The following is a 25,235-nucleotide window of genomic DNA, read 5'->3' as shown; positions in this document are numbered from 1 at the left end:
CACACCTAGCCTAATAGGATTCTATGAGTGAACTTCCTGTTCCTTGGGGCCCTACTAAGTTCTCAGGTGTTTGGTGCTGGATGGGTGGAGATTCAAAAAAGTGGGCCTCATATACTACCACTGGAATCTAGGAGGGAGGGTCTCACTCTCTCCTTCCTTCTCCTCCCCCTTCTCCACAGCTGGAGGAGCAGCAGACCTTAGAGGAGGCCATCAGCGTAGCCACTGCTGCCATGCAGCAAGGGACTGTGACCCTGGAGACCACAGATTCGGAGAGCGGCTGCTGAGCCCGAGAGGGCTGGGTCCCACACCATGTTGGAAGAGGTGCCATGCTGTACAGGCATCCTTGCCTCCAAGGGCCCAGGCTGTGGCTGACACGTGGAAGGTGGCCACACAGGTCTCTAGGGCAAGAAGGCAGCAGGAAAATGGCCTGAAGGGCACAGGGATCCTGCCCAAGAGAAGGGCCAAGCAGCTGGAATCGGGGGAGTGTGTCATCCTCAGGAGCTAAGGAGGACAAGCTTGATCAGCAGGCTGCCCTGGGGTGTCCTCCCCCCAAAATCAGCTGAGCACCCTCTCCTCTCTCTAGAAAACACCCTTCCCACCCTTGGTCCACTCCCCTTCTCAGGTGGCAACTGGGGCTGCTCTTGGGACTGGTCCTCTGCTCCAACTGGTCACTGCCCACTAGGGGAGAAGGCAGACAGCCCTTCAGCCCAGTAGGGGCAGCTTGGGTCCAGCACTGCCCCTCCCAGCAATAACCACCTCCCCGGAGGCCAGCCGAGATGTCTGGCCACTTGGCAGCAGGGACTTTCTGCCACCGCAGTCAGAATTGCTCAGGGGCTTGTGGCTGGAGAAAAGGTGCCCAGCCCCACCCCTACCCCCAGCTGCTCCCCAACCTCTCTGTGGCAGAGAGGCAGGGAGCAGCCTTGTACATACTGGGGATTGGGTGTAATTGGTTTTATTTTTTTTAATTCCATTTTGATAATTTTTTTTCCTGCTCTGGATGGTGGTGGCAAACGGGTGAATGAGTATTTAATAAAAGTTTCAAGTTTCCACCTGGGTCCCTCCCTCCTCCTCCCTTCTTTCAGCTTCGGGCCCTGGTGGCAGGGCTGGTCAAATCAGGCTCTTGGCCCTGTATCCCGGGCACAAACCTCACTCAGCCTCTGTGCCCGGCTGGTGGGCCTGCCCTCCCAGAGGCACAGGGGGAAGGAAGCCCTGGTATGAGAGAAGCCCTGAGGAGCTGCCGGTAGCTTCCTGCCCACAGCTGAGCAAGTAGGCTCCCGGTAGCCAAGCAAGACCAGTGTGAGCACTGCTTCTGGGCTCCGGTTGGGTCTCAGGCCTCAAGATGGGTGGGCTGGAGGAACTCTGTTTTCTCTACCCTACCTTGTGTTATGTCATCAGAGCCCCTCCACACACAGCACACAGTCCACTGCTCCAAGTGGGCAAAGCCCCATTGGGGGGGGTGCCTTTGCCAAGGTACCCAGGGTCTCTGATGCCTCTGCTGCCTGGTGTTGAAGTCCTAGCTTTGGTACCCAGCTCTGGGGGTACCCACCTAGGTGTCTGGGGCCATGGAATTCCAAAGCCACAGTCAGACCCCACTGAAAAGTACATGGTAGGACCAGACCAGCCCTCGTGGGAAGGAAGGGATGCAGGGAAAGGGACTTGATGGAAAGAGCTCTTGGGTTTGACCCCTCCTGCATGGGAGCATTGCAGGGATTGCAGGTGCGGCTTTTCCTCTCTCCACTGTCATGGATGTGCCCCACCCTCTCCCCCAACGCAGACATCCTCTCCTAGGATGCCTAGCAAGGTCTTTTACTCTTGGGCCACCAGCTCCTTGGAAGCAGGGGGAGCTGGGACATGACCCCAGGGAGGGGTGTCTCGATTGCCTGAGCAGGCTCCGTCAACGTCCAGGGCCACTGTTCGTGGCAGGAATATGCCCCAGCCCTCACAGGTATTGGATCTAAAGAAACGGAAGCACTGATGTGGAAGGCCCTGAATCGCCAGCCTCCTGCTCCCAGGCACCCCTGAAGCTGGACCCCACCATGAGCCTCACCCCCATGAGCTTCAGAATCTCTAGGTCAGGACCAGTGGGGGCCCCAGAGTGGGCAATGCTCGGGGTGCCTTTTAGAACCAAAGCCTAGGGGATGGGGAGGCAGCCGATCATGTGCCAAGTCCTCGTGGCCTGGAGAGGTGCCCTGGCCCAGCTCCTCCTCCAAGTTTGTATTGTTGCCTTTTGTTTTCTTCCACCTGGGAGGAGCCCTACCACCACAGTAATGTTAGATGGTCCTAAAAGAAATGCTTTATCCACTGCCTACTCCGTGCTTTACATTCATTCTCAGACCTCTTTACAATCTATGAGGTGAGTATTTCTCCTGCTTTACCAATGAGAAACTGCTCAAGGAGGTTAAGTTATTTATCCAAAGCCTCGTACCTGCTAAGTGTGGAATTGGTACAGGACCTGCCCCCTTTTATCTGACTCCAAAGTCGGGATGGGCTTGCTTTTCCCTCATCAAGCTGCCTCTGGGAGCCCAGAAGGCTCCGGGAGGCTCTGGGGCTGAGGAGGCCCCTAAAGGGCCTCACACCCGGGGAACCAGGCTGATCAGAGTTGGAGCTCTAGCTCCCCAGGGCTTGGACCCCAGTTCCCATGCAGCGAGTGGTGCCGCTGAGCACTGCAAGAGCAACCGGCTGGGTCCTGCCGGTGTGGGGAGCCCGCGAGAGCAGGCAGGTGGAGCTGTTGCTCTGCACCACGGCCCCTCTGCGGTCTCTGCAGCCGTTTGCATTTCCTGAAACCGGATCTTGGTGTCAGAGCCGCCCCTGGGCCGGGCGGGCGCCTCAGCCATGGCCCTGCGCAAGGAGCTGCTTAAGTCCGTCTGGTACGCTTTCACCGCGCTGGATGTGGAGAAGAGCGGCAAGGTCTCCAAGTCCCAGCTCAAGGTGAGGGGCACCCGGGGCGCAGGGGAGGCCGGCAGACACGTCTCATCAGCCCCTGCTGCCTGAAGCTAGACTTGAACCCTGTGTTCCTCCTGGGGCACCCAGCTAGCCAGGGACCCAGGAGGGGTGGGAGGGCCCGTGCTGGGGAACTGGGGCAACATGGCCTAGTGGATGCTGCTGCCCCCTGTCCAGAGGCCCCAGTGAGGTGTGTGCAGGGGCATCGCCCAGAGCCCTGGCCCCCAACTCTCGGGAGAGTAGAGGTGCCATCATGGGGTTCTGAGGGCCACAGGCCAAGCTGCATCCCAGACTCCGTGTGACGAGCACACGTCTCCCCAGAGTCAAGCTCGGGCACACACCCTACTCCTTCCTGCCGCTTCCTCCTGGCTTTGAAGAGAGACAGTTAGCTAGTGCTTGTCAGTCACTTCCTCTCGGAGCTGAGAGAGAGGGTTCAAGAGCCTCTCGCAGCCCCAAACCAGGCCAGCTCAGTCATCCTTCGCAGGAGAGCAGCTCCCCTGGACCTTGCCTCCCAGGTGGGACAGAGGTGGGAAGGGGCAAGGACTGAAGACCCCATTATACTGCTGCCTGGCTCACCACCCGCTTCACACCGTACACGCCAGGTTGAGAAACTTACCTTAGACCCTGAGAACTCGAGTAGGGAAGGGGTGGAATCAGAGCCCAGGAAGAGCCCCATCAGTGATTGCCCTGAAATTCATGCTTGGTCCTAGATAATTCCTGGGGGACCAAAAAGTTTATCGCCTTCTTTCCTGTAGCCCCGCGTTAGTGCTGCCTTCACCCTAGTTAGTGGGGAAGAAACAAGGCCCTAGGCCGTTGGAGCCAGGGAACGCGGGGAGTCAGGAGCAGGGTGGGCGTCAGCCCTCTGGGATCTGCCTTAGGGATTCATTCATTCACTCTACAAATATTTACTGAGCACCAGCTACGTGCCTGGCATGAGGCTAGGCCATAGTATCCTGGCATCTCCCCTGCCACCCACCCCCCACAGAGGAGGAGCGCAGTCTCAAGGAAACCTCCATTCTAATTGATCGAGCTAGGAGGTGCCTGGAAACCTGGGAGAGACGGATGGGACAGGTTAGGCATTGTACCCCACCCCTATTCCATCCCCCTACTTTTGAACTTGGACACGATGAACTTGGATGTCCCAAACTGGTCCTATCCCATAATCGACCCCTTAGCCAGACTTGTGAGCATCCAGTAAGTGATTCTTGGCTCCCCCAGGAAGGAGAATCCACTACCACTTTTGATCATCTGAGAGAATCTCCCAACAGACAGGTTCTTCCTTACGTTCTACTTAAATTGTCTTATTGCAGGTTATGTAATCTAGTGAGGTCTTCAGTATAGACAGAGGAAAAGCAGATCATCCAAAATCTGTCCTTGTGGAAACTCCATGTCCTGCATCCACCTCCCACTCTGCCCCTTTAACATCTTCCAGGAACAATCCCAACCTCCATGGTTTGTTGTCTCCAAGGTTCCATTTTCTACCACTCCATCACCTGTGGCCCTATGACACCTCCAGACTCTCTAAGCCTCTCATACATGGAAGATACAGCACTCCATGGCTCTCTGGTTCCTGGGCCAATCAGGCAGTAAGCCTTCCTAGTTTGAGCCTCTGTCTTGGCCTCTAACTGGGTGGATGCCTGTTCCCCACCCCCACAGGCTGAGTATTTGCAAGGAAGATCGCCTGGGGAGCTTGCATACTTGAACCATCTGCTGTCTTTGTACCGCGTCGCAGCTCACATTGAGCCCACTGCCAGCAGCCTCTGTGGTCCCACAGGATCAATGGTAGATTTCAGCCCACTTGACAGAAAACTTGTCCACTCTGGGAATCTGAGCTAGCAGTGGGAGCCTCAGGCCCAGTGGCCGGTGGGGCATAAATGGTAGGGCCCATGTCATAGGAGAGGAAGATAAGGAAGGCAATTCTCCTTCAAGCCCATAGTGCTAGATACTGGAATGGGAGGAAGTAGTGATAGTGTTGGGGGTGGGGATGCCGGAAAGGCAAAAGAGCAATAGAGAAGTGGCCAGAAGGCAGAGGAAGAAGCAGATGAGACACAGACCCGCAGGGCAGGGCACACTCCTTCCACTGGAAGACTTGGTGAGAAGGGAAGAGATCTTGGGGTTAGCCTGTCCTTGCTAAAACTGCCTCTGGCCTTGGCGTCCTCAGTTGGGAAGAGGCAGGAGACCCGCACCAGCCCAGAGCAGGCTGTCTGTCTGCAACAGTCACCACTTCTCCCCTGATGCGTTGGTAGAAAGGCTGCCACCTGCTGTCCTGGGCAAAGCCGTGATGAGGCCAGAAGGAGGAGGAACAGCAAGTGCTCTGAGAGGTACCCCAAGGAGTCAGGATTGTTTTCTCTGAAGAAGAGAAGGCTTGGGGGAGAGATGAGATGAGTTTTCTTCTCTGAATTCTTTTTTTTTTTTTTACGCGGGGCTCTCATTGTTGTGGCCTCTCTCGTTGCGGAGCACAGGCTCCGGACGCGCAGGCTCAGCAGCCATGGCTTACAGGCCTAGCTGCTCCGCGGCATGTGGGATCTTCCCGGACCGGGGCACGAACCCACGTCCCCTGCATCGGCAGGCGGACTCTCAACCACTGCGCCACCAGGGAAGCCCCTTCTCTGAATTCTTATAGAAAGTACAATAGCCTTTGTCCAGGTGGGTTGAGAAAAATAAAAATAGATCAATAAGAATGGCACTTCTGCCCAGAACGGAGTTAGGTTGAACACAAAGTTTCTCAGGACTGTGAGCTTTGGCAGGGTCCTCAGAATCTCCCTCTTTAAAGAGCTTTAGGAGTGAGTTCCCATCCTGACAGTGGGCTGCAGGGAGGCGAGCCTTGGGAATGATGGGTTTCCTAACGGCCATACCATCTTCCCTCCGGGAGCAGCTTTGGCTTTAGGCTTCATGGATGATCAGCTAAGAATTTGGCTTCCCCACTCCCTGACTGCCAGGGCTGGGGTGAGGGTCCCGAGATTGGGCGCGTGGTTGGAGCAGTGCGTCTCAGTGGGGATCCTAGGAGGCTCACCACTTCCCGTTGACAGACAGGAGCAGGGGGAAGGCAGGGAGGGTGAACTAGGGCCTTCCCTACTTGGCTCTGTCAGGTCTCCCAGAGCCTCTCATTGGCACTCGGGGCAGTCCTGGGGCCCAGGGAGGGTCTCTTGCCCACCAAGAGCCTCTGAGCTTCGGGCTGTGTCTCCTCTGGAGAGGGACAACCACCTTCTCCTCGGTAGAGGAGAAGTTAATAACAACTCCAGTCCCAGAATCTGAAGAGTGGGGTCTTCAGCTTTGCCCCGACCCCTGCCTGCTGTTGGTCTCCTCAGTCTACAGTGTGGAGGAAGGGGAGGATGATTCAATGATGTGCAGAGCACTTGACTCAGAGCCATATAAGCTGAGGCCTATATTGCTCCCCAGTAGGGTGACCTTAGGCAAGTCACTGCCCATCTCTGAACCTCTGGTTTCTCATCTGTAAAGCCTGAGGGCTGAACTGGGGATCACCACGCTCTCTGGCTAGCCTCCGAAAATAAATTTTAACAAAGTACCTCAAATAGGTGAAATTGATCCTTGATGCAGCTTCTCCTCTCCCTTTTCTGAGCCTCTGTCTTTCCTTTGATGCTGACAGCCAACCCCTCCAAGCCCCTTCTTGCTCTCAGCAGGCACACAGCTAATCCAGAGATTCCCATCTTTTAAAATTCCTGGTGCTACTCCCTCATGATAGTTTTGCTTTAGTACCCCACTGGTTGAGAAAAATACATTCAGTGACTCTTAAAAAGGATCTATATATTTTAAAAGAATTACTTAGCACCTAGCTACGTTTAAAGACTATAGGCCATCTAAACGAGAGAGAGAGAGGAGAGAGAGAGAGAGGAGAGAGAGAAAGAAAGAAAGAGAAAAGAAAGAAAGAAAGAAAGGAAGGTAGGAAGAAAGAAAGAAAAAGGAAGGAAGGAAGGAAGGAAGGGAAGGAAGGGAGAGGGGAGGGAGGGAGAAAGACTAAGGCCAGCTAGGAGAAAGAAATTAGTCATTCTTTTTGTAGTTAGTGCTTGGTACTTTTATGGATTCCCATACCCTCTGTATCTGCGTCAACTCCTGAAGTCTGAGAACTACAGGACCATGGGCCTGGCGCCCATTACATTGCTGCACTGGAGCTTTTAGGAAACTCCCAAGCCCCCAGGGGAGAACCACACCCCCAACATGCCTCCAGAGGAAACAGTGAATAAATGAAGCCTCTTAAAGGTCAATGGCTGCCAACCCAGAGGTCAGGGGCTGCTTGGGTGGGTGGGGAAGACAGAGAATCCTCTCTGGGGGAGCCCAAATGGCAGCTTGTGAAAACTACAGACACCTGGACCCCACCCCGGAAACTCTGAGTCAGTAGGTCTGGGCGGGCCCCAGCAGATTTCAGTTTCAACCAGCTCCCCAGGTGATTCTGATGCTTAACCTGAGCCAATGTAGCAGAGATCTAGCTAGGGCTTTAGAATCAGTCTTTGAGCAAGAGGACACTCCACCTCTCTGAGCCTTGGTTTCCTCCTCTGTAAAAGGAGGAGAATGAGAGCCCTGCCTCCAGGGCTAAGGATTGATTGAAATCGGCAGGTGAGTTCCGCAAGCCAGCCTCCACTCCTGCCATTTCCTTTCCAGCATGACCTTCCTCTGGTCACACTCTCTCCCCACCCCCGGCCCTTACCCGCACCCAGGCACAGGAAGCCTGGCAGTCTGAGGTCGGCTGAGCTCTCTGGGGAGAGGCCCTGAGCCCTGAGTGTCTAGAGCCTTTAATTCCTCTTTGTCCTGACACCTGATGGCTAACAGGGTCGGAGCCTCTCTGCCCTGGTCTCCTCAGATTCCCCTGGCAAAATGTCCAGGTGAGGAAGGTCTTAGAGGAGAGCGTGGGCCAGTGAACCAAAGAGAGGAACAGCTCAGATAACTGTGTGCTGCTGGGTGGCAGGTTCTATCCTGGGGTGGGAGGGAATTTGTACATCATCTCCTTGAACTCCATTTTTAGAAATGTGAAAACTGAGCCCCAGCGAGGTTCATGTGCTCAGAGAGATTCAGTCCACGTCCGTCTGACTTTTGTATTTTTCCTGCTTCTCCCCTTGAAGCACTTAGGTTCATTCAGTAGATATTTACTGAGTATCCATTATATGCCAGGTCCAGTGATACAGCAGTGGATAAAACAGACAAAAAAACGCACGCTTGTGTTGCTAACGTTCTAGTCAGAGAACACAGATGATAAAATAAGTGATACATGACATGGAGGAAAATAAAGCAGAAGATATCCCTATCCTTACTGTGGGGGGTAGAGGGGATAGGATTACAGATTTAAGTAAGGTGGTCAGAGAAGCCCTCCCTGAGAAGGTGACACCTAAGTAAAGATCAGAAGGAGGAGAGGGTGTGAGCCATGACCTGGGCGAAGAATGTTTCTGGTTGAAGGAATATCAAGGGCCAAGGCCCTGAGGCAAGAGTGTGCCTGGTGTGCTTGAGGAATGCAAAGGGGCCAGAGGGGCTGGAGAGAAGTGAGCAAGAGGGATGAGGTCAGAGAAGGTACAGAGTAAAATCTCTGGAAAGACTCTGAGATTTTACTCTGAGAACCTTGGGAAACCACTGCAGCATTTAAGTTAGACTTGAGGAGTTAGTCAAAAACATTGATTAACACAATGTGGGGGACACTGTGTTGAGCTCTGGAGTCAGGGTTGAGATTAGAGTCTTTGCTGCCCTCAAGGAATGTAGAACACCCAGAAATGCTCACACCAACAGGGAACAGCAAAAGAACATTATCACAGAGCAACTTAATAGCAGGGTACATTAATAACAGTGGTTAATGGCACCCTTTGTCTTTTAATCTCTATAGTTTAAAAATGTTGCCATGAAAACAATATATGCTCCTGGTTCCGAAGAATATAATTTTAAAGAAGTTGAAATTTACTAGAAAAGTAAAACATGTTTTACTGGTTAAAAAAATTGAAAGACAAAAATAGTGTTAAAGAATGTGAAATTGCCTCCCCTCCCTGGGGAAGAGTGGTAGGGTGATAGCTGTTAACAGTTTGCTGAGTCTTCTAAATTTTTTCTATGTACAAATAAACTTACTAGGTTGAACTATATGAAATTGCTGATGTTTGATTGTTTTGACCTACTAAAATAGCAGTTTAATATGGTTCAGCATAATCTTTGCACACATATTATTTTACAAATATTTCATTCTACAGCTTGCTTTTTTCCACCTGCCAGTATAGTATGCATATCTTTCCATGTCTGTTCATACAAATATAATAATAAAAATAGCTCACAACTTTTATTAAGCAATTTCTATTATTGCACTATGTACCCGGTGCTGTGCTAAGCTCTTCATTCTAAAACACCCTGTGGAGCAGGCGCCTTTTTTTCCTCAAAGAGGAGGAGACTAAGGTCTTGGAGAAGTTAAATCACCTGCCCATAAGTACACATGTGGCAGAAGTTAAATTTTCAACCACACACAGGTCTATGACTTGGTGTACCTGTCCCCTCTTTTTTTTTTTTTTTTTTTTTTTTTGCGGTACGCGGGCCTCTCACTGTTGTGGCCTCTCCCGTTGCGGAGCACAGGCTCTGGACGCACAGGCTCAGCGGCCATGGCTCACGGGCCTAGCCACTCCGCGGCATGTGGGATCTTTCCGGACCGGGTCACAAACCCGTGTCCCCTGCACCGGCAGGCAGACTCTCAACCACTGTGCCACCAGGGAAGCCCACCTGTCCTCTCTTGAAGGAGCCTTGGGCTGTCTCCAGTGCCTCATTTATTCTCCGTTTCTTTCTTTCTTCTTTCTTTCTTTTTCTTTCTTTCTTTCTTTCTTTCTTTTTCTTTCTTTCTTTTTCTTTCTTTCTTTTTTCTTTCTTTCTTCCTTCCTTCCTTTCTTTCTTCCTTCCTACCTTCCTTCCTTTCTTTCCTTCCTTTCTTTCTCTCTTCCTTTCTTCCTCCCTTCCCTCCTTCCTCCCTTCCTTCCTTTCTTCTTTCCTTCTTTCCTTCATTTCTTTCTCTCTTCCTTTCTTCCTTTCTTCCCTCCCTCCCTCCCTTCCTTCCTTCCTTCCTTTCACCATGCCGCGGCTTTCGAGATCTTAGTTCCAGGACCAGGAATCAGCCCGTGCCCCCCGCAGTGGAAGCGCAGAGCCCCAACCACTGGACTGCCAGGGAAGTTCCCAATGCCTTTTATTCTAAACTATGCTTCAGTGAGCATTCTTGTACAGGTAACTGTTCTCTTGAGCATCTATAGGTTAGATGATTAAAATTGCTGGGGTCATGCCCAATTTTATTTTTGATACAGTCTTGCCCTCCAGAAAGACTACCAGTTCACATCTCAACAGTGGGGCATTTGAGTTCCCATTTCTCCACAACCTCCTCAATACTTGATAGTATCAGTCTTTTGCATCTTTGCTAATTTGTTAGGTAAAAAATTGCACTTTCTATATGAGAAGGGAACTTATATTTGTTCTGTGCAGAGCTAACTCTCTCACTCTCTCTATATATATATCTCACTCCATCCTCACGGCCCCTATACGTGGTGGGTATTATCCCCTGTTTCACTGACAATGATACTGAGGCTCAGGGGGTGAAGGAGTTTATCCAAGCCCTCATAACTAGAAAGTGAAGGTTCCTGGCCTTCCATATCCCCCCGCACGCTTCACTGGAGTGTAGCCATTTGGCTGGGCTATGCAGGAAGCTTCCTCAAAGAGGTGCTTTAGGAGGCTTGAAGAAAGATAAAGACATGGGTAATTTGAAAAGAGGCCAGGAGGCAACAGGTAGAAATATGTGAAACTCTTAGAATAACACCTATCTCTTCAGAAGTGGGTATTTGTCTTGTGTTGGTCACCCTGGATTCTAAGTGCTAAGCATGGAGTGGTGGCACCTCTTAGAGTGTGGACTGGTATCCTATGACCACAGATGCATTAATCATGTATTCTCTGCATATAGGTGGCAGAAACCAAGCTCAAAATAACTTAAAGGAGATGTTATAGATTGACTCACATAACCAACAAAACTCCAAGCATAGTATTGGCTTCAGGCATGGCTGGATCTAGGTCCTTAAATGATGACTCTTTATACCTTGACTCTGCTTTTCTTCACTGATAGCTTTATTCTTAAGCAGGTACTTCCCACACAGGGACAAAAATGTCAGCTACCTCTATCTTCTAACAGCTTAACTCTTTCCATGTATACCCATGGGAAAGAGTACACCTCTTCTCCACTAGAGGAAGCAAAAATCCCAGGGATGATTCTCATTGGCCTAGATTTGGTCATGTGCATCCTTGAACCAAACACCACGACTCCAATGTGCCCACCTCTGCAGCCAGGTAGGGTAGGGGTGCAAATGGCCAATACCACAGATATTGAAAATGGGGGAGAGTTACTTCTCAAAGGAAAATCAAGGCTCCATTACCAAAATAAGGGAGGGGGGCAGAGTTCATCAGGAAGAAACTTCAGATGTCCTTTAGAGCAAGAGTAGGCAAAACCAAAGATGGCACATGAGCTAATTTGAAGATCATGGGAATGAGCGTTGGGGTGGGGATCAGAGATGGCTGTCCAGAGGGAAAGGAGGGAAAAGAGATACACCAATCCCCTTGCTGGGCCCCCCCTACTTCCCACTTTGCTGAGTTGAACCTGAGGCCCAGGAGAACATTAGGAAGAAGTCTCAAACCCTTCTACCCCTCCTCTCACAAAAGAGAATAAAGAAATGAAGACTTGGTATACACGCCATCTCTAGGATGTTGCCAGCTTCTGCCTCAGAGGAGCTGATTCCAAGGTGGACTGCTGGTGGTGGAAGCAGCCCTTAAATACAGCATTTATTGACTGCCTTTGGTGTGCAGAAGAGGACATAGGTGCTGTGAGACATAAAGATGAACATAGACCTGGCCTCCAGAGTTCACTATATAGTTGGGGAATGAGGCTCAGGGTCAATATATATATATATTTTGTTGTTATACATTTATTTATTTATTTTTGGTTGCATTGGGTCTTCATTGCTGCGCGCGGGCTTTCTGTAGTTGTGGCGAGCGGGGGCTGCTCTTTGTTGCAGTGTGCAGGCGTTGCATTGCGGTGGCTTCTCTTGTTGTGGAGCACAGGCTCTAGGTGTGCAAGCTTCAGTTGTTATGGCTCGTGGGCTCTAGAGCACAGGCTCAGTAGTTGTGGCTCATGGGCTTAGTTGCTCCACAGCATGTGGGATCTTCCTGGACCAGGGCGCGAACCCATGTCCCCTGCATTGGCAGGTCGATTCTTAACCACTGCTCCATCAGGGAAGCCCCAGGGTCAATATTTTAATGGGGAAGCAGCCTTCAGAGCCGGGAACAACCAGTTGCAACCTCAACTCTGCCAGTTACTCGTAACCTGTCCAAGCCTCAGCATCTTCATCTGATAAACAGAGATAATAATGTCTGTATATCATGGTTGCCGAGATTAGACGTGGGGTATAGAAAGCACCTCATACAGTGACTGGCACATACTAGGTGACAATTTTTAATCATTCACGCTGTCTGTGATAAGTGCTATAACAGAATTACCCCAAGACAATTTTATCTTTTTCCTGATCTCCTCGTTCAAGCTTCAACATCTTTGTTCTAATATCCTGGGTTTGTTAACCAACCCATTTCCCCTCTGTACTGTCATGGCCGCCATCCCCTTTAGCCTTGTCCTCCACATCCCACAGACCATTTTCCGTGGCCCTTCTTTGCTCCCTCTCCAGCTCCCTTCCATCTTTAGAAGGGCAGTGACTGGAACTGCACATGCCCTTCCTGGAGCAGACACACTGGACTCTAGGCACACAGCAGCCTGAGTCTTTGATGGTAGATGTCAGGCTTCTGCCCTTGAGCCTTGGGATCTGCAGAGCTGGATTTGGATCCTAGGCTCTTGCTCAGTGTGGGTCCTTGGGCAAGTTACTGGGTCGGTTGAGCCTCGGCATCCTTGTCTGCAGAAAGGGCACATACCTGCCTGACGAAGTGGCAAAGAGCATGGCCGCCTTGGTTTGAATCCCAGCTCTGCCAGCCCTGTGCCCTTGGGTGAGTTACTTAATGTCTCAGAGCCTAGGGTTTTTTTTCATCTGTGAAATGAGGATATAAACACTTGTTATGTGGGTTAAGTGAAGTATATGTAAAGTGCTGAGCACAGTGCTTGGTGCATAGCAAGTGTACAAGTTTTAGTTTTTTGGATTTTATTGAGGTATAATGTACATTTTAATTTCAGGTTTACAACGTAATGATCATATATATATATATATATATATATATATATATATATATATATATATATAGTGAAATGATCACCACAGTGAGTCTAGTTAACATCTGTCACCATACATGGTTACACAAAATTTTTTTTCTTGTGATGAGAATTTTTAAGACCTACTCTCTTAGCTACTTTCAAAGATGCAATACAATATTGTTAATTATAGTTACCATGCTATATATTATATCTCCCCAGGACTTTTTTTCAATATTTATTTATTGTATTCATTTATTTAGCTGCGCCGGGTGTTAGTTGCTGCACGCGGGATTTTCGTTGTGGCATGCAGGATCTTTAGTTGCGGCATGCAGGCTCTTTTAGTTGCAGCATGCGGGATCTAGTTCCCTGACCAGGGATCGAACCCGTGCCCCCTTCATTGGGAGCTCAGAGTCTTAACCACTGGACCACCAGGGAAGTCCCCTCATGACTTACCCAAAGTTTGTACCTTTTGAGCACCTTCACACATTTCACCTCCCCGCTCCACACCTCTTGCAACAGTCTGTTCTCTGTATCTGTGAACACCTTTTTTTCCCTTTTTAAAAAATTCTACATATAAGTGAGATTGTATGGTATTTGTCTTTCTCTATCAGACTTATTTCACTTAACATAATGCCCTCAAGGTCCATCCGTGTTGTCGCAAATGGCAAGATTTCATTCCTTTTTTAATGACTGAATAACATTCCATTGTGTCTATATATACAGAAGCTTTAGTTATGATTGAATTGAATAATGTATGCAGAAGACTCAGCCAGAATGGGGGTGGGGACAAGTGAGGAGGTGGGAGCCGCCCTTTGGCCCAGTTTTGGTTGGGGTTCAGGAAGGCAAACTGCCCTCTGTCTCAGGTGCTGTCCCACAACCTGTACACCGTCCTGCACATCCCTCACGACCCTGTGGCCCTGGAGGAGCACTTCCGAGATGATGACGATGGCCCTGTGTCCAGCCAGGGGTACATGCCCTACCTCAACAAGTACATCCTGGACAAGGTGGGGCCCCTCTAACCTCTCCCCACTTCCCAACCTGACCAGCACCCTAATACATTGCCACCCCAACTCCTCTCCCTATGAACCCCATTTCTGTCCCCTCTGTCCACCCCTGCTCTCCCATCTCCATCCTTCACCTCCCAGCCACTTGCGCCCTCCTGGCTCCCCTTAACTCACTCTCAAGCTTCCTCCTCTCTATCCTAGCCTCCACCTTTCCCACGACCTTCCACCCCATCCCTGCCTAGCTTCCAGCTGTAACTTTTACAAAAGGCTCTCCAGTTTCCCCCAAGTGCTGTCCCCCCTGCTTCTCCCAGCTGTCACTGTCTTCTCAGGTTCTCCTTGACTGTCCACTCCCTCCTGGGCTTCCCCTTCTTTCTCCCTGGGCTGAGGGACCTGAGTTTCTCTGTGTGCAGGGGACTTGGGGGCAGTGGTTGTGAGGGAGTGGTGGCAGTAGCAGGGCTGGGGGCTGGGGTCAGGCTGGTTGGTCAGCTAGTTACCTGATCATCAGCTCAGGGACTCCTCAAGTTAGAGCCCCAACATGGCAGTGTGGGGAGCAGGGGAATAGATGACCCTAAGAAGCCAGCTGGAGCCTAGTTGGGTGGTAGAGCAGGGACGGGGCAGCCTTCTCAGCTGACTTGCCGGCCTGGTGGCAGGTGGAGGAGGGGGCTTTCGTTAAGGAGCACTTTGATGAGCTGTGCTGGACCCTCACGGCCAAGAAGAACTATCAGGTGGATAGCAACGGGAACAGCATGCTCTCCAATCAGGATGCCTTCCGCCTCTGGTGCCTCTTCAACTTCCTGTCTGAGGACAAGTACCCTCTGATCATGGTTCCTGATGAGGTAAGCCCCAGGGACTTTATCACTTGGGGACAGACCTTAGCAGAACCATGAAGGAGGCCAAATTGCCTCCATACTTTCCCACATCCCCTTTCTTCTTTACCTCCCCACCCTGGGACCTGTTCACACCCATCTGTCTCCAGATGCTTAGAAGTGTCCATATCAGAACAATTATGCCTTCTCCCAGGAGGTCAAAAACTACACTTCCTTCAAGGCTCTGCTAGCTCTCACAGTAGGAAAATGATCTGCAAATTCTATTTACACAGAGGTGTGAATGCCTGATACATGACTGGGCATTTAAAAATGAGAACATTTAAAATCAAATGGCAGGATTTTAGGCACTGTGGCAACCTGAGAAGGATGCTATTATTAGGGGAATAGAGACCTTCCTGGGACATCTCTCCAGTCACTCCAAGTGTGCAACCAAGTCTGCCCCTGGTTTCAGACTTTCTCTTCCCATCTTCTACAATATAGGGGAGAGCCTGGGCAGACTCACCTCAAGGCCCCAGAGAAGGCATCCTGGGAGTAGAGGCCTAGAATCTAGCCTCTACCTCCTTAACTCATGGGTGAAGCCAGGGCAGATGCCCCCCCTTTTCCAGTCACCCTGCACCCTCCCTCTACTCCCCCTCCTCTCTCCCCTGTCCGTTCAGCCTTCTCCTGACCCTTTAGCCCTTTTGGTGGTTGCGAAGATACCAGGGCGAATTTAGGTCTTTAGAGTAGGGTACGTGGGGGAGAGATCCACCGTATTTACAAGAAGTCCTGGCACATCTAACTGCGCTCAGATTCGTGCCCTTGCTTCTGTTGAAGAGTGAGGGGTGTCCCGCCCCACTCCCAGCAGAGACCCAGTAGCCCCCAGAGTGAAAGTCCTGCAGAGAGTTTCCCAAGGAGCTGCTGGGGCAGTCGAGGGACATGTGTCTATCTATACAGACACCTGGCTGGCTGGGCATCTTTGTCAGACTCCTGCCAGTCAGGATGAGGTGGCCTCTCAGAGGTCAGAAAGCTGCTTGCTACTGTGATCAACATGCAGTGTGAACAAACTGCAGCAGGAGGTACCCCAACCACCACTTCCTGTTCCTCTGTAACAGGTTTCCTGTCCCTGCTCTGCTTACTCCACCTCCAATCCCCTTGCCCTCCCATAGGGGAAGGATCCCTAAGGTTGGGGCTTGGGGCTTGGAATAAGGAATCATGGGATGCGGATCTGAATTGAGTTCTGGCTGCTACCAACTTGCTGTATGATTCAGAGCAAGTCACTTCCCCCCCCCGCACTTTTTTTTTTGAAAGGAATTCCTTTATTTTTTATTATCATTTTTTATTTATTTATTTTATTTTTTATTTTTGGCTGTGTTGTTGGGTCTTCGTTTCTGCGCAAGGGCTTTCTCCAGTTGCGGCAAGCGGGGGCCACTCTTCATCGCAGTGTGCAGGCCTCTCACTATCGCAGCCTCTCTTGTTGCAGAGCACAGGCTCCAGACGCGCAGGCTCAGTAGTTGTGGCTCACGGGCCTAGTTGCTCTGCGGCATGTGGGATCCTCCCAGACCAGGGCTCGAACCCGTGTCCCCTGCATTGGCAAGCAGACTCTCAACCACTGCGTCACCAGGGAAGGCCCCCTTCCCCTTTGAGCCTCAGTTTTGTCATCTGCAAAGTGAGGGTATTGGATGAGAGGACCCTTGTTCCCCTGTTGACATTTTCTATGACTTGCTGTCTCGGCCTGGCCCCTGGCCCCCTCAGCTCCCACCTCACCCTGCCCTTAATTCAAGGCAGGAAGGAGTGAGACTGGAGCTTGGGGAGGGGATGCCTGAATTGAAGTTGGGGCTCCAGGATTCCCTCCTAAATCTCTACTCAGGTGTCCTCCAGTGTTTAGTTGTTTTGTCCTCTGACCCTACCCCACCGTCCTGTCCCTGGTCACTTCTGCCCAGGCCCCGGGCGCCTGATGGGAGCACCCCCTGGTGTTGGCACCAGCGCCACAGGCTGCTGCAGCCACCAAGCCTTCCCTCCCCCGCTCCAGGTGGAATACCTGCTGAAGAAGGTGCTCAGCAGCATGAGCTTGGAGGTGGGCTTGGGTGAGCTGGAGGAGCTGCTGGCCCAGGAGGCCCAGGCAGCCCAGAGCACCAGCGGGCTCAGCGTCTGGCAGTTCCTGGAGCTCTTCAACTCAGGCCGCTGTCTGCGAGGCGTGGGGCGAGACACCCTCAGCATGGCCATCCACGAGGTCTACCAGGAACTCATCCAAGACGTCCTGAAGCAGGTCAGGCCAGGCTGGGAACTAGGGGAGGACCCCGAGGAGGGTGAAGGTGGGGGGGGGCAGTGATGCCTCTGACTTTGCTCTGGCTGGCAGGGCTACCTGTGGAAGCGAGGGCATCTGAGGAGGAACTGGGCAGAACGCTGGTTCCAGCTGCAGCCCAGCTGCCTCTGCTATTTCGGGAGTGAAGAGTGCAAGGAGAAAAGGGGTACAATCCTGCTGGATGCGCAGTGCTGCGTGGAGGTGAGGGGGACAGTTGAGGGGGTAAAGCACATCTCAAGGCTCAGAGGGGCTCCAGTGCAGTGTGAAGGCAAGAGGGTCAGGAGGAGGGTAAATGGGAAAAGCCACAGTGACAAATTCCCGCTTAGATGAGTGCAACCCAGATACAGCTGACCCTTGAACAACACAAGTTGGAACTTATATGTGAATTTTTTTCAATAAATACATTCAGGAGTACAGCCAGCACCATCAGCAGTTGGTTGAATCTGCAGATGTGGAACCAGGATACTGAGGGCTGACTTTAAAGTTATATGTGGATTTTTGACTGGGCAGAGGTTTGGCACCCCTAACCCCTGCATTGTTCAAGGGTCAGTTGCCTGGGTACTGGGTACCTCAAGGCTATTCTCAGCCATGGCAGCAATTTTTTTTTTCTTTTAGAAAAGTAACACACTTTATTTTTTCTTCCAGTTTTTTTTTTTCTTCCAGTTTTATTGAGCTATAATTGACATACAGCACTGTATAAGCTTGAGGTGTACAGCATAATGATTTGACTTACATACATCATAAAGCGATAAGCACATAAGTTTAGTGAACATCCCTCATCTCATATAGATACAAAATTCAATAGAAAAAAATTATCTTGTGATGAGAACTCTTAGGATTTATTCTCTCAGCAACTTTCCTATATAACATACAGCAGTGTTAATTTATCATGTTGCACGTTACATCCCTAGTACTTATATCTTATATCTGGAAGTTTGTACCTTTTTTTCTTTTTTAAAATTTATTTTATTTATTTTTTGGCTGCGTTGGGTCTTCATTGCTGCGTGCAGGCTTTCTCTAGTTGCGGCAAGCGGGGGCTACTCTTCGTTGTGGTGCACGGGCTTCTCGTTGCAGTGGCTTCTCTTGTTGTGGAGCACGGGCTCTAGGGCGTGTGGACTTCAGTACTTGTGGCACACAGGCTCAGTAGTTGTGGCTCGCAGGCTCTAGAGCGCAGGCTCAGTAGTTGTGGCGCATGGGCTTAGTTGCTCCACGGCATGTGGGATCTTCCCGGACCAGGGCTCAAACCCGTGTCCCCTGCATTGGCAGGCGGATTCTTAACCACTGTGCCACCAGGGAAGCCCTGGAAGTTTGTACCTTTTGATGACCTTCATCCAATTACCTTCCCTCTATCCCCGCAACAACCTCCCTCCCCACCTCTGGTAACCACAAATCTGATCTCTTTTTCTATGGATTTGTTTGTTTGTTTTTGAAGTATAATTGACCTACAATACTGTGTTAGTTCCTGTTACACAACGTAATGGTTCGGTATTTCTATATATTTCAAACTGACCTCCACAATAGGTCTAGTTATGATAGGTCGCCATACAAAGATAACTATGTAATCATAGTTATTGACTATATTCCCCACACTATTCATTTTACACCCATGACTCACTTATTTTGCAACTGGAAATTTGTACCTCTTAATCTTCCTCAACTTCTTCCTTCCTCTCACTACGCCCCCTACCCTCTGGCAAACACACCTGTTTGTTCTCTGTATCTATAACTCTGTTTATGTTTTGTTATGTTTGTTCATTTGTTTTGTCCTTTTTAGATTCCATATGTCAGCACTTTTTTTAAAAAAACCAAACTGCAAATCAAATACTAAAGTCATTGGTGAATAATGTGGACTTTGCTAAAGATTTCAGAGGAGTGGCTTATGTCTCACTCTACCCAGCAAAACTTTCTAAAATTCCTCTGAAGTTCTTTCTCCTTCACCCAAATTCCATTCCCTTTGGCAACTCTATACCTCCCTATTCTTTCTCCCTTCCCATCCCTTTTCCTCCCTTGACTCTGTCCATTGTTTTAGAGGCTTAAAACAACAATTTTAAAAACTGTAGTGAAAAAATATACATAACATGAAATTTGCCATTTTAACCATTTTGTGTTACAATTCAGTAGCATTAAGTACATTCACATGTAACCATCCCAATTATCTATTTCCAAAACTTTTTTATCATCCCAAATAGAAACTCTGTACCCATTAAGCAATAACTCATCCGCCCTTCCTTCCAGCCCCTGGTAACCTCTATTCTGCTTTCTATCTCCATGAATTTGCCTGTTCTAGGTGCCTCATATAAGTGGAATCATATAATATTTGTCCTTTTATGTCTGGCTTCTTTCACTTAGCATAATGTTCTCAAGCATGTTGTGACATGAATCAGGACTTCATTCCTTTTTATGGCTGAATAATATTCCATTGTAAGGATGTACCACATTTTGTTTATCCATTCTTTGATGGATATTGGGTTGTTTCCATCTTTTTGCTATTGTGAATAATGCTATTTTGAACATCCAGGTACAAGTTTCTGGGTGGATATATTTTTTTTCTCAGGGTACATACCTAGGAGTAGAGTTGTTGAACCATACATTAATTCTATGTTTAATTTTTGAGGAACAGCCAGACTTTTCTATGGTGGTTGCACCATCTTCCATTCTTACCGGCAGTGTATGAAAGTTCCAATGTATCACCAACACTTTTCATTTTACCTTAAAAAATGTTATTATTATAGTCATCCTAGGCTCTATCCATTTTTGTCACATAGGCAAACAGCTGTCATTGTGGAAACAGCACAGATCTAGGCAGAAATCCAGCTCCACCACTAATAGGCAGTGTGAATTGGGCAAGTTCCTGGACCTCTTAGAGCCTCAGCTTCTTTCTCTGTAAAGTGGAGCTAATAATCCACGCCTGGTACAGACTCTAGAACACATGAAGCTCAGTAGGTGATAGCTATTATTTTCCACTAGAATGTAAGCTTAGGGAAGGCAGGGATTTGGTCTGTTAGGCACATCTCAGTATCCCAAAGGCCCAGAGCAATGAGTGGCACTCAGTAGACACTACAAAATATCTGTGGAATGAATGAATGGAGAACTTTCTCAACAGGCAGGGCTTTGTGGAAATGAACGGTCTCGATAGTGAGGACCCTGTCATGGGAGATGTTCCAGCGTGATCTGCATAAACACTGAGTGATCCCTCTGTGCTAGGCCCCGTGGAGAGATACCAAGAGAACAGTCCCACCTTCAAAGAGCAAAGGATACGGAGCTGTGGGCACACAAGTATCCCCATAACTAACCTTCAAACCGGGCCACGCAGGCTCCTGTCAGAGTGGGAGGGGTGCCCGGGGAGGATGGCCAGCCAGCGGGGGTAGGGGCTGGAGCTGCAGCACCCCTGGGGCAGGTGTGGCCCTGACTCCAGTGAAGCCAGCCTGTCTGGGACCGTCCACCCTCTCCCAGGTGCTGCCGGACCGAGAAGGGAAGCGCTGCATGTTCTGTGTGAAGACTGCCTCCCGCACGTACGAGATGAGCGCCTCAGACACGCGCCAGCGCCAGGAATGGACGGCTGGTGAGTGCTCGCTGGGTGGCCTGGACCTGGCTGGCCCTCAGTCGCCTCACCTGTGAAAGGGGGTGACAGCACTTTGCCCAGCGGGAGGCTGGGCACTGGACACGGGCAACTCCTAAGGCCCCTTTCTGGCGGTGGGTCACCTCGAGGCTGCCCTGCCCCCGGCCAGCCCCTCCCGCTCCCTCCGCAGCCATCCAGACGGCGATCCGGCTGCAGGCCGAGGGGAAGATGTCGCTGCACAAGGACCTGAAGCAGAAGCGGCGCGAGCAGCGGGAGCAGCGGGAGCGGCGCCGGGCGGCCAAGGAGGAGGAGGTGCTGCGGCTGCAGCAGCTACAGGAGGAGAAGGAGCGGAAGCTGCAGGAGCTGGAGCTGCTGCAGGAGGCGCAGCGGCAGGCCGAGCGCCTGCTGCAGGAAGAGGAGGAGCGGCGCCGCAGCCAGCACCGCGAGCTGCAACAGGCGCTCGAGGGCCAGCTGCGCGAGGCTGAGCAGGTGGGGCAGCACAGCGCAGGAGGCGGTGGGCTGAGGGGTGTGGTGCGGTCAGGCCTGGGAGCTGAGCACTGGGGGCGGGGCCTGGGGCGGAGCCTTGGTCGAGGGCGGAGCCACGCATTGAGGAATGCGAGTGGAGGCGGGGCTTGTCTTGAGGGGTTTTGGGAACAGAGCCTGTGGGCTTGAAGGATGGGTATGGGACGGGGACTGTGCCAGGAACAGGGCCTGTGGGATAAGGAACCTGGCCGAGGGATGGCTTGAGAGGAGAGATGGTAAGGGGGCGGGGCCTGAGCCTACGAAATGGGAGGGTCGGACCTGAGTGCTAGGTGTAGAGTGGGACCTGGCTCAGAAACCTTGGCTGGGGGCGGGACTTGGACAGAGGAGCTGCTAAAGACGGTGTGAGTGGGGATGAGTTTGGACCAAGGCTGGACTAGGTTGGACTAGACTTGATCTGAGTTTATAATGAAACCATTTTGGGGAATGCAGGATGGGAGGAAGGCAGGATGAATGTGGAGGTGGACTAAGCGTGTAGAGGCAATTAGATTTAGGATTTAAGAGATCTAGATCTGGAGTCAGACACTGTGGATTCAATCCCAGCTCTGCCTCTTAGGAACTGTGTGATCCCAGGCAAGTTACTCAGCCTTTCTGTGCCTCAGTTACCTGTGACATGTTGATGCCAATAGAACTTGGCTTATAGAGGTATGGAAAGGAGGATCAACTAAGGAAACACTTCGAGTTATAATTGTTATAACAATTATAATTATTGTCATTCCCTTCCAAGCACTACCCTAATTATAATTATAAAACGTTATATTATAATGTATAATAATAATTATTAAGTCTGGTGCTAAAAAGGGGATGACTTGAGCCCCTTTCCCCCATGTAGTTCACTGATCATTATCTGAATTAGTCAGGCTTGCAGAGGGGATCAGATCAGGAAACGCTGACATGAAGGAACTCCCCAGACCCTCACCCAGAGATAAGTAGCTGGGCTGGCCTAGCAAAGCCCTGGGGAAAGGAGCAGCATACCTGCTGCCTCTCTCCCCCATGCCCCCATTGACCTGGCTCCATTTCCCGAGCAGGCAAGGGCCTCCATGCAGGCTGAAATGGAGCTGAAGAAGGAGGAGGCTGCCCGGCAGCGGCAGCGCATCGAGGAGCTAGAGGAGATGCAGCAGAGGCTTCAGGAGGCCCTGCAACTGGAGGTGAAAGCTCGGCAAGACGAGGAGGCCGTGCGCCTAGCCCAGACCAGGTAGAACTGAGGGGCCCTTTCTGCTTCCCCTCCCTGACTTCCTGACCCCAACCCCGCCCCACTTGCCAAGCACCTGCGAGGTGCCTTGGCTCTGGAGGTGACAGAGTGGATGCCTGGCAGACTGCTGGAGGAGGAGGAGGAGAAATTGAAGCAGCTGCTGCAGCTGAAGGAGGAGCAGGAGCGCTATATTGAGCGGGCACAGCAGGAGAAGCAGGAATTGCAGCAGGAGATGGCCCTGCAGAGCCGCTCCCTGCAGCAGGCCCAGCAGCAATTGGAGGAGGTGCGACAGAACCGGCAGAGAGCCGACGAAGATGTGGAGGTGAGGCCTGGGGTGGAGCAGTTTGGAGGCTGCCAGGTGAACGAGGGTGAGCGTGTTAACGCACAGGCTCTGGAACCTTCCCTCAAGCTCTATCCCTCAGGCTCCATCATTGCCTGGCCGTGTGACCTCTGACAAGTTGCCTAACCTCTCTGAGTTCCAAGTCCCTTATCTGAGAAAGGAGACTGATAATAGCATTGCTACGAAGATTAAATGAGATAACACGTGAAATTAAGTATGTAGTAAGCACTGAAGAAACCTTAGCTATGACTTTTATCATTGTTATTAATCTGGGCAAAAATTTTTCCTCCTACTCTTCCAGCCCCTACTTTGCTGTCCCTGTACTTTGGCTCCATTCTTTGGAGCCTGAATCTCCATAGAAGACTTTTTTTTTTAACTTTTGATGTTTTGTTTTTATTAATATTGATTATTTTATTTTGCTTTGTTGGCCTACATGGTCATTGTAAAAAATTCAAACATAGAAATAAGTATCAAAAAAAGGGAAAGTTCCTCTATGATTCCCCACCCCACAACCGCTGCTAATGGCTGAGTGAACACTGGAGCAGAGGCTTTCGCATTAGGTCTTGGGAAGGTGGTGTAATGCAGTGGTTCAGAGCTCCGTGTATGTCCCTGGGCAAGGCACTTAACCTCTTTTGAATTTGTTTGCTATTAACTTCTGCTCTGGAAGTTAAATAAGATATTAGTACATCTTAGCTGCTTAATAAGTGGAAACTATGGTTATTTCTGACCCTTTGAGGGCCTGTGAGTCCCCTGAAATTCGACGCCAACTCATTATGAGTTGAGTTCTTAATGATTTCATAACTCTTTATGAACATACATGAGTTTTTCTGGGGAGATGATCAATAGCCTTTGTCAGATCCTAAGGGGCATGTGAACCTGAAAAGGTCAAGACTCTCTGTCTTGGAGGGTGGCTCTGACCCACTCCTCCCTGGTCCTGCCTGCACAGGCTGCACAGCGGAAGTTGCGCCAGGCCAGCACGAACGTGAAACACTGGAATGTCCAGATGAACCGGCTCATGCATCCAATAGAACCTGGAGGTGAGGAGGGTTAGACCCTGGAGCTTTCCCTGGAGCGGGGATGGAGAAGGGAGGGTGGAAGGGATACCCCCAGATCTACCGAGCCAGCACAGGACTGCAGGTCAGCGGGTTCTCCTCTCCCCCTTTGCATGCACCTTGCTCCTTCCTCATACCTGCCTTTTTTCTCCTAGACAAGCGTCCCACCACCAGCAGCTCCTTCACAGGCTTCCAGGCCCCTCAACTTGCCCGCCGTGACTCCTCCCTAAAACGCCTGACTCACCGGGGATCCCACGGCAGCAAGACCCCCTCACCCAGCAGCAGTGAGCAGCAGAAGTCCCTCAATTGTGGGGAAGAGGCGCCCATCTCAGCTTCTGCCCCTCAGGAAGATAAAGTGGACCCAGCACCAGAAAACTAACCTCTACTAGCCTCTTTACCCCAACCTCATGCCTACTAGGACCTGGCCACAGCTGGCCTGTGGGTGACACCAGCCTCTGCAGAAGAAGGAGCTACAGTCCTGGTGCCAAGGGCCCAGGCCCTCCAACCACGAAACAGTCCAGAATGGAAACTGGTTCATCTTTTTGCACCAGCCCCAGGCCCCAGACCACTGAGGCTGTCAGGGATGTTAATCCTTGAGAACTCGACCCTGTGCCTTAACCCAAAGGACTCTATGCCCTAGGCTGGGAAAGAGAGTCAACAAGCAAGCCAGGGGCCATCTGTCCCCAGACTGCCACCAAGTTGTGGAGGCACATTTCCAAATAAAATCAGCTCTTGGGATAAATTATGCATCAGGTCTATAGTCTGTCTCTTCTACCATTTTCTCTCTTCTTCCCTCAAGTCCAGTTATATGTCCCAGAAAGAGTAAGGTATAATGCAGTGGCTAGGAAAGTACACTCTGCCACTTTCCAACTGGGTGACTTTGGTCAAGCTTCTTCACCTCTCTGTGCTTCAGTTCCCATGTTGGCAAAATAGGGATAGTATAGTACCTACCTTACAGGATTGTTCTGAGGATTAAGTGTTCAGCACGTGAGCAAGCACTATTATTGGTATCACCCGAAAGTGTTTATTGAATGTATATTCTATGCCTTGCAATTTCCCAGTTTATTTAATTCTCATGGCAATGCTGAGAGGTGGATATTATTATTCTCATTTTACATGTGTGGAAATTGAGGCTCAGAGAAGTCAGGTAACTTGCCCAAATCATTTCAAACTTGCTTCTCTTCCCATATTGTCTGACTTACCTACCTTGTTACCTAAGACAGAGATCTGGGAATCTAGGATGACTTGCTCCCTCCCTGCCATCCCCCTCATGAAAAACCCATCATTAAATCCAGTAGATTCTCTCTC

At 50.5% G+C, this 25,235-nt stretch overlaps 2 protein-coding genes across 11 annotated transcripts in view; both read left to right on the top strand.

Annotated features, from left to right (window-relative positions):
- Positions 1–1,257, top strand: part of ZNF76 (zinc finger protein 76) — a 31,674-nt gene extending 30,417 nt beyond the window's left edge. For all 9 annotated transcript variants that reach the window (XR_011246639.1, XM_060021958.1, XM_069541130.1 and 6 more), the window contains one exon: positions 180–1,257. Coding sequence is in view for 8 of the 9 variants with exons in the window: in XM_060021958.1 (XP_059877941.1) it covers positions 180–284 (105 nt within the window). In the remaining variant the exon portion in view is untranslated. The remainder of the gene's footprint in view (positions 1–179) is intronic.
- Positions 1,258–2,801: 1,544 nt separating this feature from the next.
- Positions 2,802–24,669, top strand: DEF6 (DEF6 guanine nucleotide exchange factor). Of its 2 annotated transcripts, none has more exons than XM_060021315.1 (11): positions 2,802–2,928; positions 13,996–14,136; positions 14,787–14,972; positions 16,972–17,208; positions 17,299–17,445; positions 20,698–20,806; positions 20,994–21,292; positions 22,372–22,538; positions 22,659–22,857; positions 23,822–23,912; positions 24,083–24,669. In XM_060021315.1, the coding sequence occupies exons 1-11, from the start codon at positions 2,833–2,835 to the stop codon at positions 24,304–24,306; spliced, it is 1,896 nt and encodes a 631-aa protein (XP_059877298.1). In that variant the 5' UTR covers positions 2,802–2,832; the 3' UTR covers positions 24,307–24,669. The 2 variants fall into 2 exon arrangements, with proteins under 2 accessions (XP_059877298.1, XP_059877300.1); XM_060021317.1 differs by lacking the exon at positions 2,802–2,928 and adding an exon at positions 7,478–7,512.
- The last annotated feature ends 566 nt before the right edge of the window (positions 24,670–25,235 follow it).

This window comes from Delphinus delphis, chromosome 10, assembly GCF_949987515.2.
Source record: "Delphinus delphis chromosome 10, mDelDel1.2, whole genome shotgun sequence".
In the NCBI taxonomy this organism is placed as follows: domain Eukaryota; kingdom Metazoa; phylum Chordata; class Mammalia; order Artiodactyla; family Delphinidae; genus Delphinus; species Delphinus delphis.
The sequence above is the reverse complement of the archived record's forward strand: the minus strand, read 5'-3'. Positions and strand labels throughout refer to the sequence as shown.

Excerpts from the sequence above, each read along its gene's own strand:
- DEF6 (XM_060021315.1), top strand. The coding sequence starts at position 2,833 with ATGGCCCTGCGCAAGGAGCTGCTTAAGTCCGTCTGGTACGCTTTCACC. Across the intron at positions 14,973-16,971 it reads TGATCATGGTTCCTGATGAG|GTGGAATACCTGCTGAAGAA; the intron begins GTAAGCCCCAGG and ends CCCCCGCTCCAG. Across the intron at positions 17,209-17,298 it reads TCCAAGACGTCCTGAAGCAG|GGCTACCTGTGGAAGCGAGG; the intron begins GTCAGGCCAGGC and ends TCTGGCTGGCAG.